The 24,131-nt window shown below is 36.0% G+C and overlaps 1 protein-coding gene across 1 annotated transcript in view; it reads right to left on the bottom strand.

The window, feature by feature from the left end:
- LOC124153448 (probable G-protein coupled receptor No18) overlaps nucleotides 1-24,131 on the bottom strand; it is a 66,127-nt gene that overhangs the window by 29,724 nt on the left and 12,272 nt on the right. The window contains exon 2 of the mRNA XM_046526604.1: nucleotides 15,351-15,495. Within this exon, the coding sequence (XP_046382560.1) occupies nucleotides 15,351-15,495 (145 nt within the window). The remainder of the gene's footprint in view (nucleotides 1-15,350; nucleotides 15,496-24,131) is intronic.

Below are 24,131 nucleotides of genomic sequence, written 5' to 3'. Positions count from 1 at the left end.
TGTGCAGTACATCTTCTCTTCAATTGTTAACAGATCCAACCACTCGACGAAAAATAGGAATGACGAGAAATAAAAGTGTAGACGTGTTACATTGTAAAAAAGAGAGGACCGAAAGGGTGCTAGCGTTGCCTGTAGAAAAAGCTTTGGCGCTGACTTTTGAGCGAAATTGCCTTCAATATGTCATTTAGAGCATTGACTCGAACTCTACTGTCACTGAATTTAATCGCCATCAAGTTAAATACCTCCAGCATATATAATAGCACGGCTGTAAGTGAACTCTAGAGAAAGAAAATGTTATTACAATGATCATGAATTGTTGGATAAATCCCATTAAATATCTCCAGGATACATAATGGCGTGGCTGAAAGCGATTGTAGTGGAAGAGGTTTTTTTTTACCATGATCATGAATTGTTGGATAAATATATGTACACGGTAAATATAAAAAGATATTGGGAGCTAATGACTTTTATGATAAAATATATTAACTTTTTAAAAAATAGGTTAAAGTAGTCGCTCCATTTTAACTCGATGACCGTCTCATGAAAAAACTCCAAAATTAAACTAGACTTTTAAGGAAAGTTTTTATGAATTTAAGGAGCCCTAATTAAGAAATTACAAATTCTCAATGGGAAATCATATTTAGCGTTCGGACACTACCGAACAAAAATTCTCGTCAGGCGAGGTAGCCTAGAGAAAGGTTCTGGCCCATAACTCTTAATTTGTAAGGTAAAAAAGGCTTTCAATGCTGCAACTGCTGCAACGAACAATCTGACACTTATATATGAAAGACAGTTTTTAGCCGGGTGTTTGGAATACTGCAGAAAATTGATGATCCCTGAAGCAAGAAACCACAGGAAAAATATTGGATATACGTACGCTCTAGATTTACGTATTCCTAGAAACTAAGATATACCTTGTTTTATTTACAGTTATTTTATCAAGGTGTATTCCGGTATCTATCTCAATAATACAGGCAAAAAATAAATATTTATCAACCAAACCCTTATTTCTGAACTATGATATTAGATGGGAAATCAAAACTTGGCGCGTGCCTTTTAGTGAAAATATTTGTCGACAAACATTCGATTGGTTGAGGCATATTGTCACTTAAATTAATCCCAGGATGAGGTGCTTAAGAGGAAAATTATCTAGCAAGTGAATTGTTATAGAGAGTCAACCCGAAATATGACAGAAATCTTTTTTTTTTGATGCCAGAGACAGTATATTACTGCGAGGCTATAGTCAGGTGTCGGGTAGCTAAAAAAATATTTTACCTCCATAATTTACCAGGAAAATTTTGAGTTTAGTACTATTAGGTAGTAACTCCACTCCTGTCCTTGGAAGTTTTCTTCGCTTTAATCTAGGCAAAGTGGCCTGACTGAGGTACATGCTTATCTGTGGTGGATTAAAAGGCAGCGAAACGATTGGCAGATGCTGTCCCCATATTAGATGATGCAATCAGAGCGGATGAAAAGTTAATTAACCTAGTTCAAAAGGCGTGTTAAGTATTAAGTACTGGTTTGAGGAAAATGGAGTGCAATCCAACTTTATAGAACGGGAGTATGAAAATCCTAGAGATGAGCAAATTTTAGAGGGAAATATTTTAAGGCTTTTCGCAATAGTTCCTGACACCATGGAAGCATAAAGCTAGATAGCGTACTCTTTGATATATTAGGAAGGTCTCAATGTAAACAGAAACAAAAATTTTGGCAATGACTATGGCTGAAAAGCACTGAATATGAATATCGTTCAACGCGATTAATGATGGATATTCCAGAAATAAATTAGGTTTTCAAATGCCTGAGCTAAAAGAATAATGATAGAATGCACATTAAGGTAGTTTACTGGTTTATCGATGGTATCAGCTATTTTGCTTCGGGAGAAACTAAAAATAGGATAAGCAACTCTAACGCTGATTTTCGTGATTAAATATTACCCGTCTCCACCATTAGGTATTTTTATTTGGAGATTGGAAATTTAGCCAGTGTTGAGACACAACAATTTGAGGGCAAACCAAACAGTTATTATCAGATTATTCTATATATATTTTAATCTCTATTTTTGTTGATCAGAATGGCCATGGTAGAATTTATGGATTTTAGGCTTAATGCCGTTATGTCTCCATAAATTCCACGTGAAGAAGAAACAGCTCATAAAAAGGAAAGTATTGTTTAAGATACATCTTTTATAATATGGATCTCATTCATTTATAGGTAAGCCTTCACTACTACGCACATGCTATATTAAAAACAGACTTCAAACAGACTACTAATTGCCATGTTGCGTAATAACTAAGTCCTTGAGATCTCGCAAGGCCTAAGGCTCATCGCAATTCGATTACAGTATATTTTAAACTAACGAAAGCATTCTCATGCAAATGAGCAGGAGTAATCTTGACTTGGAGACGAAAATTACAATGCAAATTGAATCCTTGTACTCATTTTATATACTGCCGGAAAAGTGAATTGAATAGCTGTATAATATTTCGGCACCGAAATGATAAAAGTTGATTAACTAACATATACAATACTCCTACTCATTATGGCACTGGAAATGTGTACTATTTAAATAAGTAAAATCATTCACGGTGGAAAATATTTGCCCAGAAAAAGGAATATATTTAATGATTAAAAAACCACAACTAGCAATTACTCATACCACTACTTGTACTAAAAAGGCTAATGAATTCCCATTGGTGCAGATAAACAGAAAATAAGAAATCGTCATAATTGGCACAATTCAGGGTCAACGTAATTAATTTCAAAGGATGGAGTAAGTAAAGGAAATTCGTTAAACACACCTTTCGTTCTCAAGAGGCTAGTCAAGAGGGGACTAAATGAATGAACGCGTGATGATTTTGCTTGAGGGTCTCAAAAGTCCTGAAGGGGCTTAAAAATTAGCAAGTTGGGCAAAACTGAAAGAGCACAAAAAGAATCTCTTAGTTTCTCATTAATTGATCTAAATTCCTCCTCTCATAAACTCCAACCACTGAGCGCCTCGCAAAATGCAAATATCCTGAGACTCAGTTCCACTCATAAGAGAGCTCTGAAAAGAGTTTGAGAAAAGATGGTATTTTCAGGTTAAAAAAGAGAGAAATAATTAGATTTTCAAAGCCCAGCGATGAATAATATTAAATTTTTATGGATGAAATGAATGAAAAGATTAAATAAATGTAATCCAAATAAGCAAAAACTACTAATCTGCAAATGCTAACTATTGCATGTTAGTCTTCCAAGTATAAGGTCGTTATCGCCTTCTAAATTATAACGAATGTTGCGATAGGTAGATAAATAGATACAGAGGAGATTTTGGTACAGTGGAAATGAAAATATGTTTATAGCAATTCCAGAATCTTTGTATTAAATTTACCGTTTTTCCGTGGAAAAAATTAAAATTACTTTAACTCTCTGATATAATAATGACAATGAGCACCTTAATATAAATCAAATATTTATCACATCCTTTCATCAATGGGCCTTCATGTTTTTGCAGACATACTTACTCATTCCTAATTTCCTCATTACGCTGAAAACTACGTAGATAAAAAAAGATTAAAACTATTTTTACTTTATTTATTACATAAATTTCTTAAAAAAGGAGAGTAAACTACCTTGAATGTGGTTACAAAAACTGAAAAGAGGGATAAATTTCATCTCCTGCGAATTCTTTTGCCTCAAAATCACTACTCTTGCCATTAAGAAATAAATTGAAAGAAAATCGACAACACGTGAATTAGCATGTTTTCACGTGAAGCTATCCAAAGCATTCGAATTTTAATGGCAAAAAATATAGCTCCAATACCAAATATAAGATTCCATTGAGAATCACGAGTAACCAGTAATTTCGATTAATTTTGGAAAAGCAACGAAATAAATAAAACGATCAAATAATTAATTAATGAATACGGCCCGAGGAATTAATGAAATCGTTTTAAAAAAGACAAAAAAGTATCACTCTGGATTTCTGTATTGATTACTTTAATGGGGATTACATTTTTTAAAAGAATGGAATTCCGTTGATGCGTTGGAGCTGTTTTAAACCAATAATTAGGTTGGTTTAGCGGTTTAAAATAAAATAATAATGACTTCAGGGGATTCAAAATATTTTTTTCAAGTGGAATAGAGGATATGAAGAGATAATTAAAACCCATTATAGCGTAATGTTTTTCGATTCAAAGAGATCTCCTTGAACCTACATGGACGCAATAAAAATACTTAGGCGCTAAAGTGGAAATAAGGAAAAATCAAGGGAAAATAAAGGGAAACACAATTGACCCTGATAATTGGGCAAATCCCGACGGAATGAAAATAAAACGAAGCATCTGATGCATGCAGCTAAAGGGCTATCTAAACACCAGTGCTTGGGATATAAATGAGAATGAATGATTCATGAACCAGAAAATCACAGCAAAAAGATTGAACATATGTCCGCTCTTGATAGCTTGAAGAATTGAAAATTGTGATAAAATGTGAGTGTGTGGAGGAGGGAACGGATGCTCAGGTTAATTTAGCCGTAGGGTACTAAGGGTGGAGGGAAACCCAGTGTCGACATAACCCTGCTCTTAGCAAAAGATGTCAATGAGACCACGGCTTAAATTCCCATCCGACGTACGGGTTGCTGTAATTGAAGTTCCCTCGACAAAGCACTCAAGCAAGGACCTCCGAAATGCTCCACCGCTACCGTGATTAGAATGCAAGCCCACGGATTGAGAAACCCCACACTAGCCACCACTTTGTGAAACGGAAACCAGGTATTGTAACCAAAGAGCAATGTTGACTTACAATAATGCTATTGTGTAGAGACAGGGTATTTATCATAGCCAAATAAGTGTATTTTTAATGCATCACAAAAAAATCCTCCCTGAAAAACGTTGGATTACATTTGATGCAAGTGCCGTGAACTTTATCTCCGGAGAATCAAATGTTTTCAAGCGACCCAAAAATTCATAATTATCCAGAATCATCTATTCTAACTCAAACACAAAATGTAAATGAAATTATTACGATTCTTTATTCAAAACATGAAAAGTTTTCTGAGAATAATTTTCTTTTTTTACAAGTTTCAGATAACGCAGTTTTAACTCTATATTATGACTAAATAAGGGTTATCCAATCACATAATATCGTTAGAAAAACACATATAAGCTTCCAATGTGTGCCACTTAAGAAAATGATTTAAAAAATTAGGACTAAAAATATATATTTTATGGCTTATTAGTTGCAGTACGATGGGTGGAGTTTTGGGGGGTCAGAAGCAGCCTGGCCCCCTCAACTAATTTGTCAGAAATAAGCACCGAGCCTGTAGAAATGCCAAAACTTTTTAGTTTTAGATATACCTTAAAATACAGTTTTCAGAGGCAATCTTTACAGGGGAGGGTCCCAGGGACCACCTGGTTCACTGGGTGATATTCAATAGCCCCTCAACACTTGGCAGGATTTGTGCTCCCTCCCCCCAACGTAAAATGCTAAACTTCGCCCATGTGAAATACTACTCCAAAATGCGAAAAATCGGTGGCATTCATCAGGTCTGTAAGCCACTCACCATAAAAATTTAACTACTAGCCAAAACTATGACGTCCTCCAACCAGACCCACCTATTGAACTCAAACATAAGCACTTTTTTCTGTAAAAATTCGACATCACGAACTCGTCTTCACGCGAGTTCCCATTTGAGAGCGTTCTTTTCGTTCGCCGATGGCGGTGAACTTCGCATCTCATTAAGAGGATTTCATGGGAGAGAATTTAAGTATTTTCTTTTTTTACCTAGTTCCGGAGTCAACCTGTCGAATTTCGGAGAGAGAACCTAGGCGGACCTGCCAGATTTGATGCCTCCCGCTTCAATGTGAGGTGCATCGGTGTGGAGAGAGAGAGAGGCCACAAAAAGGCCCGTGGGTTCAAAAAAAGAAGAGATTGAAAGGTGTGGGAGATGAAAGATGGAATTTCAAAAGGAGGCGACGATCAAAAGTCGGCCACAATGGCTGCAGTGCTGGGACTTCGCAGAGTACAGTGCATCGCTTTGTGTCAAAACTACCGACTGAGTACTTGCGAAAAAGTTCCACAGAACTGAGTAAAACATCAAGATAATCTAGCTAAACCTTGGGAACATCAAATCAAACATCATACATATAGCATGCGAGGGAAGTCACGTAACTCTCCATAACCATCGCCTAAAATAAATTTTTAAAATTTCAGATAAATTTGGAGTATTATCTAGGGATATTAACTTGTGAAAAAGGTGCCAAAGTAATTGGATCAGTCTATTGATGCCAAAAACAAAAGAGAACTTCTTAATTAAATTAAAATTCTTGGAAATTTTCATTTAAGAATTTTATAGGAAATTAAAAAGATTTTATAAGAGGTAGGTTAAATACATCATTATCAGCTTAGAATTATATGGATGTAAGCACATAAATTTCAAGTATATTCCAACACCTCAAAAAATTTTCAACATACAATGACGAAAGAATAATGCTTTGAATTGAAAAATAACGTTTTAGGTGGAGCGAGGAAATCAAGAATAAAATGACCGCTTCTTATTTTTAATCTTTTGTAATACAGCTAAATGCTAAAAACGTTAAATTCTGGGCTAGGATTTTATTTAGGCTATAAAATGTTGACTGTAGAAGACGCAGGGCATCAAATTATCCATTTGTAAAAACATTTAGCACTTTGCTCTTATATTACCCTTTTGCTTTTGTAGAGGCATTTTGAAAAGCACAGAAGGTGATCACTAGGTTTTCAAAAAAAGTACAATGTTCCTTGGAAGCCTCTGCATTGGCTTTAGAAAAAAAACTGAAAACCTTGACTTATTGGATTAAAATCAGAGCAACTTTATAATAATGTTAATGAGAAGAAGTGCTGAATTTATAGCTAAAATACTGGCGATTTATGTATGTAAATATACCCTGCAATCCACTTCAACAAGTGTGTGACGGGGATGTTGGGATACTTATAGTTAGAAATGGAGATGTGCGTGCTTAGTCGATCCTAGCATTCATCCACATCTTTAATTGTTCAGTGTTAAAGGAAGCCAATTTACTTATCCGATCGGCAAAAAACTCTATTAATTCATCGTTTCCGTCTGGCCTAGATACAAGTGAGGTTCTGAGATGATATTCTCCGCATAGTCTGAAAGATATCTATTCTTAATTACTCAAGCAAATTAAGCCTATCACGCATCGCCCGAGACTCCGACAACTCCTAGTTTATGTGAAAATTTAGACGACATACGCCAGAAATGTACTGCCATACATTTGCTAAAAATCATTCACGAGTGTTGAAGGTGTATTGATGAAAATGAACGCAGGGCTACTTTAATTCCAATCCTTCTGTTACGTTCCACCGCAAAAACTATTTAGCCTAGAAAATGATAAACATTGAATACCCTCACTAGCAATGAAGACCTAAATACAGACCCAATATGTTATGAATAAGGTTTTAAAAGAAGTGCAGAAGGTAAAGCTAAAATACTGGCAATCTATGCAATGTGGTGCGGTTTATGAAACGCAGTGCGGTGGTGGAAGATAATGTTTATTGCCACCGCAACTCGAACATAACCAGACCGTATTAAGAGCATATATCACATGAAAATAATGAGTAGAATTAGGGTGGCTCGGAAGTGCAATTCCGAATTGAAACTAATGATGGCCGTAAACTGGTAGCATTAACCAACATGACATGTAACACGTTTCAATTTCAAGAAGCTCGTTAAATCATTATCCAAGGAATATTTACGCCTGTACAATAAGAGAGAAATTAAATGTGCAGTTATCCGAAAATTGCGATCAGTTACGCCACCAAGTTTACCAAATTTACGTTGGGGTGGTTAAACCAACAGAATGGTCCAAAAGCAGCCTTCACTAGGAAGTTTAGTCATATGAAATTCATCACTAAGCAAAAAATATTTCTAGCAGAGTAATCAAAGCCTCTGATAATTCAAACTGCAGTGTATATAATTTTTCCTGTTACAAGAATCCAAGATAATTCTCCAAATAATTGATAACGGATGATACATAAACTCAAAGAGTAACGTGAATGTTTCTGACAATACACACGAACAATTTCTTTCCAATACAAGGTCAATACTTTCTATGATCAGTAAATATTACCTGGAAAGACAAAAAAGGATAAAATGTAAGGAATGAGTAAATTAAAAATTTATGTGGAAAAGGAGGAATAAAAATGCTGCAAGTAAATATCATGTTTAGAAAGAAATTTTCATCCAGCCTAAGGCAAACAATTTTTTCCAATCGGCCTCTACCTTTCTTCAACCTCTTCACTAACTATGATCAATAGCAAGGAAAAACGTAATTAAATGTCAGCCATATAAAGTAGGGAATCCTCTCATTTTTCGCTGTGACAGGGCTACTGCAAAGCTTCGCTTCCGTGCAAGCTAAATGCCTCTTCAATTTACTTTTAACCTGTTTATTCAAAACGTCTGTGGAATTGAACTTCTAACAGGAATATTTAGGGAGTATATTAAATACCAAAATAGATCATTATAATTGTCTTTTTATGATATAATTTATGGCCAGTGTTTAGTTCATTAGTAGTTTTAACTAACTCTTAAACTAAATCTCATTAATTATTTAAATTAATTTAGCTCAAGAGATGCATGCGATTCCTTGGTTAAAGATGCTCAAAGAATCATGAGTTAATTTTGGACAACATACTTCCCTTCGTATAGGTTTATATTCATATTCCTACCTGAGTAGCAAATGCCGATTCATCCACCGAAAATGACAACGAAAAACGTTAACTATGAGTTATATATGTCAAAATGGTGAAAAAATCGGGAGTTATTCATCGACAAAATGATTAAACCTGAATTCTGAGGAATTCTATTATCTACTGATCATCAAGATCTTTTTTGAAATTTTATCCACGCATAGCTCCTATTTGAGACAAACTATTGATGGAATATCCAGATAAGCAAAGGCATTCATATACTCTCAGAAATATTTAGATTCATAATGTCAGAATAATTGATTGACTGTTGCGACGATATCTAAAGGAAATTTTAGATTGACTTCTGATCCTCGTCTAATTATTTGGCGAAGATTCTTTTCTGAGACATAACATTTTTTCGAAGCTATTTAGGAAATACTTATGCGAAACGAGCCCAATCACACGCAAATGAGGTTAAATGAGGTAGAGATAGAGTAAATTCGTTCCCACTCCAAATGAGAATGATGATGATAAACCCGCTTCCATTCACATGGTCGTCAAACCCACTGAAGCCATCAATGGTCACATTTTTAAGGAATTCACTCATTGTGTGAAGAAATATTTCTTATTTCATTTGATTCAAGCGAAAGCAGAAATGGCTTTACGAAAATTGCTCTCCAACATACAAAAAAAGTAATAACAATAATGAGACTTTTATTTTGCATCAAAATTATCATTGATCATACAACATCGTATATTGAAGAAAAACATGGCATAATTCCATTTGAGTCCGCAGTACTAATATTATAAAGTAACAAAAGGATTATATAAGTTTCTAATGAATAGGAAACCTTATTTCTTTCTCAATTTGGTGACGCAGAATTATAGGTTCTGTAATTAACTATTCCTCCTCCTTTCCTCTGACAGTACCTTATCAACGCGGTCTCAAGTATTTCAGTACCCAGATAATTGTAATGCAGTTCCCAAACAGGTAAAGGTATGGGAACTGGTAAATGTATGGGAACGCAAAAAGACAGGTACGCAATAATAATAACTTCATTAAGACCTGATACTACATGCCCTCCAACTTAAAGGTGGTGGCGAAAAAAATAGGGTCAGGTTAGATATACATTTACATATACATTCAATGAATCAGCATTTTATTCATTACTTGAGAACCGGTCTGGTTATTTGATTATATCTGGTTATATTACATAAGTGCATACCCGAGTACCGTCTGCGCAGTGGAATGCAATCGAAACACTCCACTACTCCTTTCCCTTCTGAAAATCATCGGTAAGCGGCTCGGGGCTGGAAATCAGAGAAAATGGTGAAAGAAGACAGAGAAAAAGTAATAGGTCAGCAGGTCGACCGGTAGTATGCTTTTCACCCTTTTTACGGGGGGAAGGAAAATAAAACCTGAAACTCATTTGTCAACGGGGAACCTTACATTAACTCTGGCCTTCTCCATCTACGCTCCATTAAACACGGCGATGATTGCGGCCTAGTCTTCAAAGATATATATCCGAATTATATTGCGAGACCGAAATAAGGACATGGACAGGAGCATTAGGGCGAATTCCCTGCTCCTTCACCCGTGGCCACTCCATTTCCTACGAGAATGCATTAGGCACCGACCAAAGCGCGTTTTCTCAACTTCCCCAGGTCCAGGGAGATTGTCAACATTGCATTGAACCGACGGAGAAAAAATAAACCGTATCATCTTTATCGAATAATGCTTGGAATTTGTCCTCAACGACCTATTATACGATGCACAAAGGTTAAGAAAACACTTAGCTGTTTCACAAAATAAAATATATTGCGAACGGTTTCGATACAGCGTATCATCACCTGGCCAGATGATGATACGCTGTATCGAAACCGGTCGCAATATATTTTATTTTGTGAAACAGCTAAGTGTTTTCTTAACCTTTGTGCATCATGAAGGAGTTTCACCATGTTACGCCAACCACCATCGCATTTGACCTATTATACGTAATACTGCCAATTGGAAATGGGAATGAGACGTATCTTCTGCGTTTCCCAAAAGAGTCGTCTGAATAACTCGCAACTACTTCGTAGGATGCAATGAGGCGGGAGTAAAAATAAACCTTAAGAAATATCTTACGCTAGATTACTTATAATTAGAAATACGTGAAAATAGCACTTTAATTTTAATTTTAAAGCAATTTAAATAAAGTTAAAAATATTTGAAAACGCCTCTCTCGTTGCCGCATCTTTATTTCAGCGTTAAGATGAAAGACACACGGCACTAGGTCGAAATTTAACGGCGGGTGTTCGAAAATGTTCCATTGAAATTTCTCAATGAGCAGTTAGGCTGAATCAGCACTGAGATGACTGGCGTTGTCATGGATCAGAACACTTCCATAAGTCAGTGTGTCTCTTCTTTTGTTTTGAATGGGAATGGACGTAATTTTTCACAGTAAGCAGCTGCATTAGCGTTGTTACCGGCTGCATGAAATCCACGGGCAACCGAACTTTTTGAAACAAAACACCGTTGCACCTGCTCGATTGCTGAAAGAATCACCACAATTTTCTTTGTTTGCCTGGTGCTTCTCGGCGCATCCATTGCTGCCCAATGCACACTTGGCGGGAGAATCAATTGAGGCAGTGCAGTTGGAAATAAATTGAGCGTGTGGTACGGAGGACCCGCCTGTCGCTTGTATAGTGTTTTTGCTGAGCTATCGAAGGTTGAAAAATGCGGAGTAGTTTAAATAATTATGGGGTAGAGCAGATTATACGTTAGGAAATACAATATAAAGAAAAAATTAAAAATGATATTAGTAGCCTGAATATCATTTACACTAAATTTCACGCACGAGTTGCCAAGTACATCTTATTTTAAGGCCGGTGTCCCTGTTAAAATCGTTCTTCTCGTATTTTGTAATTTATATGGCTTCTCTGACGAGTCTCTGTTTGAAACTTTTCAAATGGGCGACAAATTTTGCTTTCTAAAGGTCGATTGTTTTACCCAGCGCTGCGTGTTAGGCTACCGCGGACTTCGTTGGCTAACAAACTAATCGTAGTCATTAATCAAATGCTCATTTATTCCACCCTATAGTTTATTCTTTACAACTAACGCACCGTTTGGACGCTGAGATAAAAATAGAAGGATTGTATCCACACCCATTGTATCTTTTAAGATTAAATTGCTAAAATTTTAGAATCTCGAACAATAGAGGGCTAGTCACTTATTAGAACTGCAATTGTACGTCAAAGTAAGCACGACAAAGAAGAAGGAAAACATAAGAATCAAATCCTTTTAGTGTCACAATACTCACGATATTTGATTGTTACAATTAATGCTATGCAACAAACGAGGTAACGCAGCAGATGAGTAGATCTTTTTCCAATAAATATTCCTGAACACGGAAAGGTCGGGAGCCATGAGTTTTTTTTTCACAATAATTACTTTCGGAGGCTCGGTATGACATGGCGCCGGTGTTGACCTTTGTGATACATCAAAACAGTCGAATGATAGATGGCCCTGCACCAAGTGGAAAAGCAGAAGAGACATCTAATAACCGAATGCTCTTTTGAGAGCCCTCCCGAAATAGAAGCAATAAAGAGCGGGAAGAATGGAGAGACACCTCGCTCCCAAAAGTGTCGCAGGAGGTCAAAGCATTTATGGGCGTCAGTTTGTGTGTGCACAGATCTCTAGGGGCTTCACTCACCCGCCCACCGCTCGTCTGAAAGAGAAACCTCGATATCGCCAATATCCAGACGACCAAGCCACCGCCGTATGAAAAGATTTAGGGCGCCAATGTTGATGACGGGCAGGGAAAAAAGAAGCGTGGGAAGATTCCATCGGAACAAAACGACAACATCAAACCTTCATGCGGTGAGCATTGATTGGTGGAGACGATCATTAGGACGGAAGTTGTTCCCGGGTTCAAAGCAAAGGAAATTTGTAATGGGGTTAAGGAAAAATGCCTTTGTAAATGGAACGCGATTTAGCTGTGAATATTTTTTTTTGTTTTTTTCATGAAAGAAGCACCAGCTCTAAGTTGAGGTTGAGACTAAAAGGGGAATGCCAAATTACATTAGGATTTATTTACTCGTGATGGAAAGCAAAAAATGTAGAGTAAAAAAAACAATGAGTTTAATTGTTTTAACTTTAAAAGACGTATATTTCTAATTATTAAATTAAATATTAACTAATAAAACGGTATTATGACATATGCCCCCTACTATACATCGTGGAGGTTGGATAAAATTTTCCATCATGGAAACAGTTTGGCGCTTGGTTGTCAAAACCGTCACTAAGACTAGCTTGAAATCATTATCCTAGCTGTATTTTACGACGGCTCTGCAGCATGTTATTTTTATGTTCTTATTCTCTCTCCAGCATCAAAGGAAAACTATTGATTATAACAAATGATAAATAAAATTTGCTTAAACATATTATTCTTCATATAATTCATCATAGACAATAGGAGAGAGATTCTTGGCATTCATCCGCGTTTGGGTGTCCTTCATTAAACGTAAATTTTCCTTTATAATCCAGCTATCCTCATCATATTAGACTACTTCCGACCCTTTTGATAGAATGACAGCAGATGATAGCTGGAGAAACTTCTGCCGCCCTTTCATACTCAAAAGAGGATGAAATCCGAAAGCCCCTTGCCCTACGGATAAGCAGAGGAAACATCAAGACTAATTTTTTACAGAATGCACAACTTTAAGGTGAAAGTTTTATTCAAATCGACAGGCTCTAGAAAAAATTCTTTTTGTCTCTTGATTAGGTCTAGGTAAAACTGGATTAATTTCGCCACTCCGACCTAAATGGCTATACTTCATATAAGACGTATGGTTACTTAAAAATTAAAATTAAATATTTAAAAAATATTTAAATATTTATTTAAATTAAATAAAATAAAAATTAAAATGGTTAAATAATTTTATAACTTAATTGAAAAATAATGTAAAGACGAATTTTACGGCATTCATGCAAAATATTAATGGCTAATAATGATTGTCAAAAATGGCTACCTACTAAAGATGATACATGACGTATTTTTTTTACCGTTACACGCATAACGATAGTAAGTGGTGTTTAGAGAAATTATGCGGTATTACGAAGAAAGGTGCATATGAAAATTGACCATTTATTTCAATCAAGGGGTAACTGAGAAATATGAGTACAGAATCAAAATAACACGTATCATTCCATTTATCAAAATATTTTTATAGCAGCAGAACTGAGTGTGCGCAGAGAAAAAGTTAAAGAAGATGATTATCAGGAAATTGAACAAATATGCTACGCAAGAGCTGATGAGAATGTACTATCGTTACTTTTCCGCAGGGTTATTAAGGATTGGCGAGATAGGGGGACAGCAATTAGAAGAAGGTGCATTCAAAACGGTCACCAATATCCCTTATTGCCTTGTCATTACACTAAAAAAAGAAAATACTTGAAACTCTATCGCCAGGCTACTTCCGTCCTACACTCTCCCTTATGAACAACTTAGGTTCACCTCTGATATCCTTCTTATCACCTTCTTATCTCCCTTCAGGTGCTGCCTTGTTTCATGAGTCTTTTCGATACTACCGAGTTTCGACTCCGTTTCTCCCGTCTCCTTTTTCGCCCCACCGATACTATATCCTTCCTCGGATATATTCGCTCCTCCTGCGGTACTATATCCATGACAACCCAAGTTGTTTTTACACTGTCCCTGCAACATCTCACCGTCCCTTTTATATCTACAGCGCTTAAGTACCATAATTATAAAATCATCTGGAAGCACCTTTTCGCGCCTTCCTCTCCATACAGGGGAAATGATGCATTGTTGGGGCCCATTCCCTAGACCCACAACTCATCGCCACGTTTTGTTTGACTGTCCCCTTCTCGGGATCTCGCGCTATTTCCTCGTCAAACTATTATAAAACATGTTCCGCCAAGATATTAGGACGCGTAAATATTTTCAAAACATGAACAATCTTGATAAGACTAGAAAATGTAGCCCCGAAAATTCATGCATCAGATTTTAAACGAAAATCTGTGGAGATAAACTAGTAAATTCTGGCCAAATGATGTATAACAAATTATTTTGGCCTGAGTATGTTTACTTTTGAAGATCGATAAAATAGTTATGGCTTTATGCATACCCTTCATAGCTAAAAGAAACATTAACAAATCCAAATATACCCATAAAAATACATTAAAATAAACAGTAATAGAACCTACACGATGACTTATTATTAAGAGTTTTATATTTTGAGCCCTTTTTGATGCCATGCACCTTCTTTTATTAACATTAGTATGCTCTCTGAATCTCATTTAAGTGAATGAACCAGAAATACATGCGACGCGGATGAGTTTCACATTGATAATGTTTTTGAGTTCAAGTAATACATTTTAGCTATAGTATGAGATAATGTCTTCTTAATCTTCAGCAATCGCTGATTTATTCAGTTTAGAATTAAATTTTAAGTGATAAATGATTAGTAGAGAGAAAATTTTCAATTTTTGCTACTCATGTACAAGTACATACATAAAAGACCGTTGAATTGCAATGCCAATCTGTGTCCAACAGACATCCGGCACATTGACGTGATGGAGTGGAATCGGAGATGACTATGGAATTCGAACAGTGGGCGACCATTTTCAACTAGAGCCATTTCAAGTCAAAGCCTGTGGCCTGGCGCAGTGCGCCACTTACCAATCAGATGGTAGGCGACTGCGGGAGGCATTACGAAGATCCCAACGAGGAGGTCAGCAACTGCCAGAGAGGTCACGAAGCAGTTGGTCACCGTACGCAGGCGTTTCGTGGTTAGGACGGCCAGTATGATCAAGGTGTTACCAACCTGAAAAATGAAAAAGAATTAGCTTGCTTATTTAAATCAAAAAGCAGATAACTCTTCTTTTATAGCCTAGTATTAAAAATATTTACTTAATGCAAAAATAATGAAACTAAGCAGAGCTATATATTTATATTTTATTGTATCATTTGGAGATTCCCAAAATAGTCATTTCAACCACATGACTTTCACAAGCAAAAAAAGAAATTTCCAATTTATAAGAAAACTTTGTTCAAAAATGAAATATGCCAGTACGCTGCCCTTAAATGTGATGCATTAAACATGAATATGGAATGAAAGCGTTTTACGTCATTGTAAGCGAGAGGTGCCATTGATACAAGAATACAGGAATCGGAGGAGGGGATACTTTACCAACGATAGTGAAATATGATTCCCATTTTGCCAACGGAGTTATATCCAGCGGAAACCTCAATAAAACAATGGAATAAATAATTTTAACTTAGAAAACTCTTAAATATAGAATGGCACTGACAGATACTCAAAATACTGAAAATAATATACTATGGTTATTCCCCTAATTTTTCTTCTATTTACAAATTCCTCCAATATGATTCCGCTTGGAAGTGATCAAGTAGTATGATTGTTCCACGGTTTCTCCAGGGGCCACATTAATTTTCCGTCTTCTTCTCTATGGCGAACTTTTGTTTAGATTACGACGACAGGCTTGAAGATAATTAAAAAATGAAGCACTTACTCTTGTAGGAGTGTCATTACGATCACTTTTCTATGCATCCGGAATTCAAGACTAAACTTCTTTGGGATTGAGTGGCACGATGCCACATTTCTCGAACCCTGATATGATGTTTGGGTCCATTTTACCTCCTTCATCCAAAGCACTGAGAATTTTTGCCAAAAGTGTTGGAAATGCTCTATTTTCGAGAGTTTTATAACTAGTAAAGTTCCACATTTGTGGTCTTTCAGTATGGCTCTCCATTTATTTTTTACAAGGAGCAAAGACTGAAACATCAAAAGGTTGTTTTAAATGATTGGACGATGGTGTAAGAACACAAATTATCAATCAATGGCATTAAAAGGTATTCCACGGTCTGCATAAACAAGCACATGTTCGAGGATCTTTTCTTCCTTATCCTTGCATAATGCCGTCTGGCGCCCTGTATTCTTTGAATGACCACACTTCACCTTACTATCAATTGTCCTATGTGGAATATTATATTTCAGGGCTGCTTTTCCACTGCTCATTTCATTATTAATCACTGTAGTGACAGCAAGTTGCAGCGTAGTATCTTCATAATTTCGATACCTTCGGCCTCCCAACTTGGCATTAAAACGTCTAGGCATCTGAAAATTCTATAAAACGAATATGAAAAGCGCACCCTTAGGAAAAAGTGTACTAGAATTTGAGAAATAACAATTTTTTGTTGGCAAAGTTGTCCCATTTCCACCAAGCTTCCTGGTGCAACATTGCCAAGTTACATTATTAAATCTAAGTACAACATAAATTTTACCATTTAAAGCGATTCTGAAAGTAAATTATATGCTCTATTGAACGATACCAGAAGTTTTTACTTACGTTTGAGAAAATGGGCAGGGCGAGACACTTAAATAGCCTACCAAAATATTCAGTTTAGCACGACGAAAATAAAACATTAATGAAGACCTGCAAAAAACTCCTAGGGCTACAAGTGTGCGGAAAGGCTATCACTCAATATCTTTTCTGTGTGATGAAAACATAGGCCCTTTATTGGATAATTAGGGAACTTAGTAGGGCATCAAAGGTAATATTTTTCAAAACCTGGCAAAGTTGTCCCAGTTTACGGTACCTAAAAATTTAAGACTATAATGACCATACACTATCTATTTCTCTTTCCATTGATTTATCAACGGCTATAAATGCCAATTATGATGGAAAATGTTTTTTATATAACACATATCAAAAGTAAAAAAAATATCCATATAAATTATAAAATATCAAATATATTATTATCCTCCTATTACCCTGCCGTGACCCTGCCATCTTAAGGTGGCATAAGTTAAAATACAGGGAATTTGATGCCTTAAAGTAATATCACGGAAAAGTAGGTCAAAAAGCTCTAGAAACATCGCGAATTTCCCCTAGACGAAGTATTCATATCTCGTGCGGCACAATTCACGACGTCACGGCTTCGCCGAGTCTCTTTGCACGACGAGATAAAAGCGATTTGAATTGACGAGGCTACAAAATTTCAAGAATGGTGATCCCGCGTTTCCTATTCTTAGGGCCATGACAGGAGAACGGCAATGCGGAATCCTCATGAATAGAATCCACAAAAGTACCGTAGAAGGTCCTGAATAGTGCACCAGAAATCATCGTCTCGAGATAGACCACTCACAAAATAAAAAAATAAAAAAATAAATTAATTTTGTGCTTTTCGCAAGGAATGAATCCTGATATATATTTTAACATTCTCGATTTTGGGATGATAACAGGTTTATATAAATGATTTTGAAGAGTTAAAAAATGAATTTAGATATTTAAATCTCAAAATATGACACTGTCGTTTACCAAACGTTACCAAAATTTACCCTGACGTTTATCCTGAAAGTAATGTGAAGATTGGTATACCTTCCTCTTAAAATTTTATTCAACATCTGATAAAATTTGACCGGAAATTCTTCACTGAAAAGATGAAAAAAGGATATGCTTTCATATTAAAATATTTTAAACTGAACTATTATTTAGGTATAAAAGTCACGTTTAATGACTGATCCTAAAAAAGAAGCTTTGATGGAACTAAACAATATGAGGAGTCTAATTTTGAAAAAATTGATTGGAATCGTAAAAAATATCACCTACCTACTTTTCCAACTCAATTGGGAATATAATGTAACGTAGGCAGTTTTAATAATTTTATCCTGGTGCCTGCTCATGAGGGAAGTCGCTAGAAACTTTGATATAAAATACCCGAGAAAATTGGATTTTTTATTTAATAATTTTTATAATTTAAAATTCATTATATAATTAAAAATTTATTCCTATTAATTTAATTTATCAATTTGCTTTTCCTAATAAACTCAAAATAGTTCACCTATTCACCACCTAGAATATTCTCCTATTATGGTGGAGATTATTTAAATATTCGCCTAGAATATTTAAATCATATCCACCATATATTACTGGGCGAATATTTGATACGAATGGATTGAGTAATATCAATTCCTTCTCTTTATTGATAGTGAGCAGAAGAGATTCTGCATTTGGATAGTGAGATAGCCCATCCACGTCGAAAGATGTAGAGCCGATATGATGCGCTGCAAAGTTCATTCATCTCGAGCACACACGGATGTTTATATGCCCTCATCAAACTCCACGTCCATCGTGCATCGCAATATTACACAAATGGTGGCATAATCAAAACAATATTTCTGATCAGTAATAGCTTTGGCAATGGAATCTTTAAATCCTTTGAAAATGATTGTTATGTCAGCAGTTTACGAAAATAATGACACAGCAACTAAAAACACTTTATACTAATTAATATAAAGTTAAAATGGCTCAAGTGCGTGATTCACTTATAGTTAGAAAAACACATGTCAGCTTTCAAAAACTCAGCCAAAGAGAACGTAAGATACAAAATGTAATATACATATTCACCAGCATTTAGAATCATGCTATGATCTATAAGCTTTTTGGATTACAAAAATTAAAAATTTTAATCAACTTTTACCTTCTTCAAATGCCAATTTTTCATATAAAAGTATAGATCTGCTTAGAAATCGCTTTCATTTTTGAGGGTCACTTTCCATGCCATTTTTTTCATTTATAGGGTTAATAAGCAGCAAGATTTTTTAAGACAAAAATTTTTGATTTACAATATTTAGGTTTTAGAATATTTTGAAATTTACGCATAAAAGGTTTTCGTAGGGTACGTATATATATTCCAGTTTTTTTTGCATGTCATATTCGCAGAAGAAAAACTATTTTATATAGAACTCAAAGCGCTAAATATTCAGACAACATGTTGTAAGAGTCACCTCTACCAATATGTTAATGTATGAGAATTTGATTGATAACACTTATCATGCAAAGAAGCTATCTAATGCAAAATCGATTTTTCATGAATACTCCGACATGGTTTTGAAATAATTATGAGTAAATTCTAGGGCTGAGTATGTCAATGAGGTAGTATTATCACTGCCACGATCACCTGAAACATCAACTCTGAAAATGGACACTCATCATATTGCACCCTTAAATAATTTTCTCTGGTACTCTCCCTCTCTCTCGTGAAAATTCGATAAAAACCCCAATTCAATTTCCTCTCCCCAAGAAGTACGAGGGATGTTGGCAATTATGAGGGTTTGACTGGCAACTAATCCTTCTAATTTCTCGGCATTAGGGACGTGTGAATGATGAGAGGTCGATGGGATTTAACGAGGCGGGAGAGGGAAACGTGCCTGAATCCATTTAATCTTCAGGGGATGGCTAACGGAGGGAATGCAGTTAAGGTCTCAATGTTTCACCGAAAGGGCTATCCCTGTAGCACACAAATACGCCAGTGATGGGAATCACTTGGAACTCACCAGTGGGGATTCTGGAAGCTTAGTGGGAGTAGCAAAGTCAACACGTGCCAATCAAATTCCATTGGTAGGTAGGTGTTTGGAGGAAGTGACCGACAGCTGAGGTCATTTGCGCCTAATGAAAGAGTAGATAAGTATGGAAAGAGAGAAACGCAACGCCGGAATTAGCTATTTAAAATGAAATACACCTATAGAACCGTGATCTTAAGTCTCATCCAACGGGCAAAGTCCTGTATTTGAAGTGCGATTCTCCATGGAATTTTGTAAGGATTTGGCAGTCCAAAATTTATATTGCGTAGAAAGATTATTGTATAACTGTTCATGTATATTTTAATGAGGGTGTTTATGAGTAACTTAAATACTCAAATTCGTTGCACCACCGTTTCTATTGGAAAACTCCTCGAAGAGAAGCTGAAAAAGCGCGCGTTGAAGTTATTTCGAGTCCCCTTGAAGCCCGAAAGATTTACCTACGCGAGGCGCAAAATCGTATATGCCGATACTATATGCCATCATGTAGGGGAGCCCAAAATAAAGAATCAGATATGAAGCTCCTTCAGCATCATCTTAGCATTTATCTATCGATTAATTCTTTGTTGAAAACTGATAATTTTAAGGAAGTACCCGAATAGCCCCGAGTATGCTCTATTCGTAAAACTGTGCATGTAATGTTATATGCATTAGAAAAATTTAACAAACAATACAAAACACAAGTAGCAGAGAATACAATGAGATTCGTAAACGAAATAAATAATTCCTCAATGTTATCGAAAAATTGCGGCAAAGTTAACATAAAACCCTCAATACTCCATGAAAGGCCGCTTGCGCTCACACCGATTATGGACGGCTGGTAAAATATCGGCAGTCTACATTCCGATAGTGAATAACTGGACGGCATGAGAGCTTGTACACTGACCGACCACGCACTGGCACCGGTAAAAAAGTCGGCCGTCACTGGCGCTGACAAAAAACCAACCAAGTGATCCTTTGACCAGTAAAAATCCAGCGGGTGTGCAAGCAGCGTAAGATTAGAAAGAACAAGGTTTTAATAGAAGTTAACAGCTTCAGGCAAAGCTAACTTCTTAGAAGTAGCTAATATTCATTTTAGAACAAATTTTCAGTTTCATACACAATAAATACTGTAGAGGACTAAAAATTTTAATTTATAATGAATAAAATCATTTGATGATAATTTGAAATTCTCGGGTCACGAGAAAAAACTATACTTTTGTGCTTTGCTACTTTTTAAACCATTGATTGTATGCATCCTTCATTATCCATTAAACCGTAGCCGTAGTCGTTCATTGCAAATTTTCCTCACTGAACAGTAGGCAATGATACTCCTCCTTCGTAGGGACCAATGCCTTGTTTATGACATTATAATCTGCCAAAGGACCAGGGTAGTACACTATATACTGGTAAACCTATTGCGGATAGGCAAACTTTCTGAAAAATTTCGACTACCCGATTAGATTCAAGCTTCAACAAAAATCAGATAACTTTAGCACCGTTGCTTGGAATAAGTTAAACTAATTTAAAAGATGTTAAAAAATAGCTTTTCGGTATAAAAACTTGAGTATTGTTGAAAAGTTTTCAAACAACACTGCGCCAGTTCCACATTTAACCTAGTGGCGACACTAGGATGCCCGAGTTTTCCTTGCCAATCGGATAAAACCGGAAGATAGAAAGCTTTGGCAGCAATTATGAGCGGGAGTTGAATTCACAGTTTGAGAGCTAGAAGCACCAAGTACCAGGGCATGGATTATTAGGGAAGAGCCACAGAAGAATGTATTAATTGCCTTCGACTGATAAAAAAAAGGATAGTGAAGTTCAATTTAATAGTCTCTCAATTTTTTTCACACTTTCCGAAAATAAACAATTTTTTGCGGAAAGCACTCACAAACAAAGTACCTATTAAAACCCATAGGAGCTGTAATACAAACTAATCTTAAATAACAATCACAAAATCCGCTGATATGTTTCCAATACTTCATAAATGTACCTGTAGGAAGTAGGATACATTTATTCAAATTAAATATGTGGAACAACGGTACCACATTATTTACTATCTTTCAACATTTGAATAACGAGATTGGATACAGACTAATTTATTCTGTTTAAGTTCAAACTGTATGCGTCTATTTTCTTTGAAAAATATATTCAAGCCTCATCTTAGGGGTTCATTCATCCTAAGTAAGTGCCTTATTTGGAAACTCGTGGAAATGGGTGCATTATTGAGACATGATTTTGATACAAATTGTAAGAATGCACTTAAATGGACTTAAGCGAATGTTTTCCATCGAAGATATTTAAATCCTTTTTGAGGTACGACCATGGTACATGTACAATTTTAACACTATTTAAAAGATAAATTTATTATTAAAGAGACAAATCGCTCTAGGTAACTAGTCCCCCATTTTATGTATCATAAACCATATAAACAATAGAGTATCTCAAGCACCATGCATTTATTGCCACGCAAAGGCAATACTGTCTACACATTAAGGTTTCAAAGCTTCATTTTTAGATGAAATTCAACATTAAAAAATTAGTCATAAAAATTTATAAGGCATTCGATAAAAATCCTGTGGTGGTATTAAGGTGAACGGATAACTCCTGCTCGATCGGTAATTTTGGAGAGAGCTTACAACTTATGCCATTATTTGCCAACAATTACCTGCATATATGACTTTTCAAAGTTAGTCTCAGCATTTTCTCAGTGGTATGGTAGTTTTTGCTAAACACTCCCTGCAATTTTAAGATGATATCTTAAGTCCTAGGCAAAACTTACCGTACTGTGACGGAAAGAGAAAACCATGCAGTCGTTAGAGCGAGAGTGACGCGCCAAAGAAGAATTCGTTAACTCCACTCTTGAGAAAAGTATTTACTTGAAGTTTTAAAACCACCATAGTTGTTTAATACGAGTATTCTTGTGGAAACGTAAAAATATATTTATTAACCCTAACATTAAATAACTGATTTAATGTAACTGTTTTACTTCAAAGTAAAATCTGCATCGCGAGGGACGTGATGATATTTAGGCAATTTAGACGTCAACCGTGGTTAAGCATTCCCTTTCGAATGCGGCGGGTGACCTTGAATTCATTGGACGCGATCGGTGACCCACTTCCATCGGCTAACTCGGTTAAAGCGTTCCGGCAGCGGCGACATTGGCCTCCACACAGAAAATTGGCCTGGGAATGCAGAAAAATCCCAATTTGGGGTATTCTGCATACCCAGCTGGTGCGAAACCTTCCCGAAAGAAAATTGGAGCGATTGGGGTAGAGAGGAGACGTATTCAATGCGCCGGAGAGACTGATTTATTTTAGGATGAATTTACGACGGGCGATAGGGACGTAGCCTGTAGCCCTCGCGGTTTCACACTGGCACTCACTGAAATACTCGTTCTGCCAAGCAACGAATATGTGCTAACTTATTACGCAGACTTTGATGTTTGGAAACTGCAGAACTCCACAATGGGTGTCCATATCTAAAGGTATGCATATAAAAAAGCGCTGAAGGTCGCAGGCGTGGTAAAAAAACAACTGTTTACTTTTTTTACACTTTGTTTACAGCGACCATTGCTACCCAAACTTCATTGTTACCGAGGAAAATTGAAATAATACTAAATGTGATACTTTTTAGGGATTTAATTAAAATTGTTACATTTATCTAAAATTGTGGGCTATGAATTTAGCAAAGAAATTCCAATAGAAACTAAAAATATGAAAAAAAAACGATGTAATTGAAGTCAGCCAATAAGAACCGTAGCGTGATCACGGTTCCTACGATTGCAATATGATACGCTTGCACAATTGCCGAAACCCAGTCGTGTTTATATTTACGCTGAAGTTCAAATGGCGATTGCACTTATTATGAACCAAGATGAAGTGAGACGCACAAAACGATATTTACGCGACTAATTGTGGCATGAACAGGAAAAAATGAAGCAGAAACGTATTTTATCATATCGGGCCTCTTTATTTCTTTATTGGTTAAGTTTGGGATCAAGGTGAAAATATCACACAAATATCCAATATAAGCCTTTAGCACACAATAGTACGCTATAGATTTATGAATCCGAATTAATGGATAAGTATAAGTAT

Source organism: Ischnura elegans, chromosome 2 (genome assembly GCF_921293095.1).
Source record: "Ischnura elegans chromosome 2, ioIscEleg1.1, whole genome shotgun sequence".
In the NCBI taxonomy this organism is placed as follows: Eukaryota; Metazoa; Arthropoda; class Insecta; order Odonata; family Coenagrionidae; genus Ischnura; species Ischnura elegans.
The sequence above is the reverse complement of the archived record's forward strand: the minus strand, read 5'-3'. Positions and strand labels throughout refer to the sequence as shown.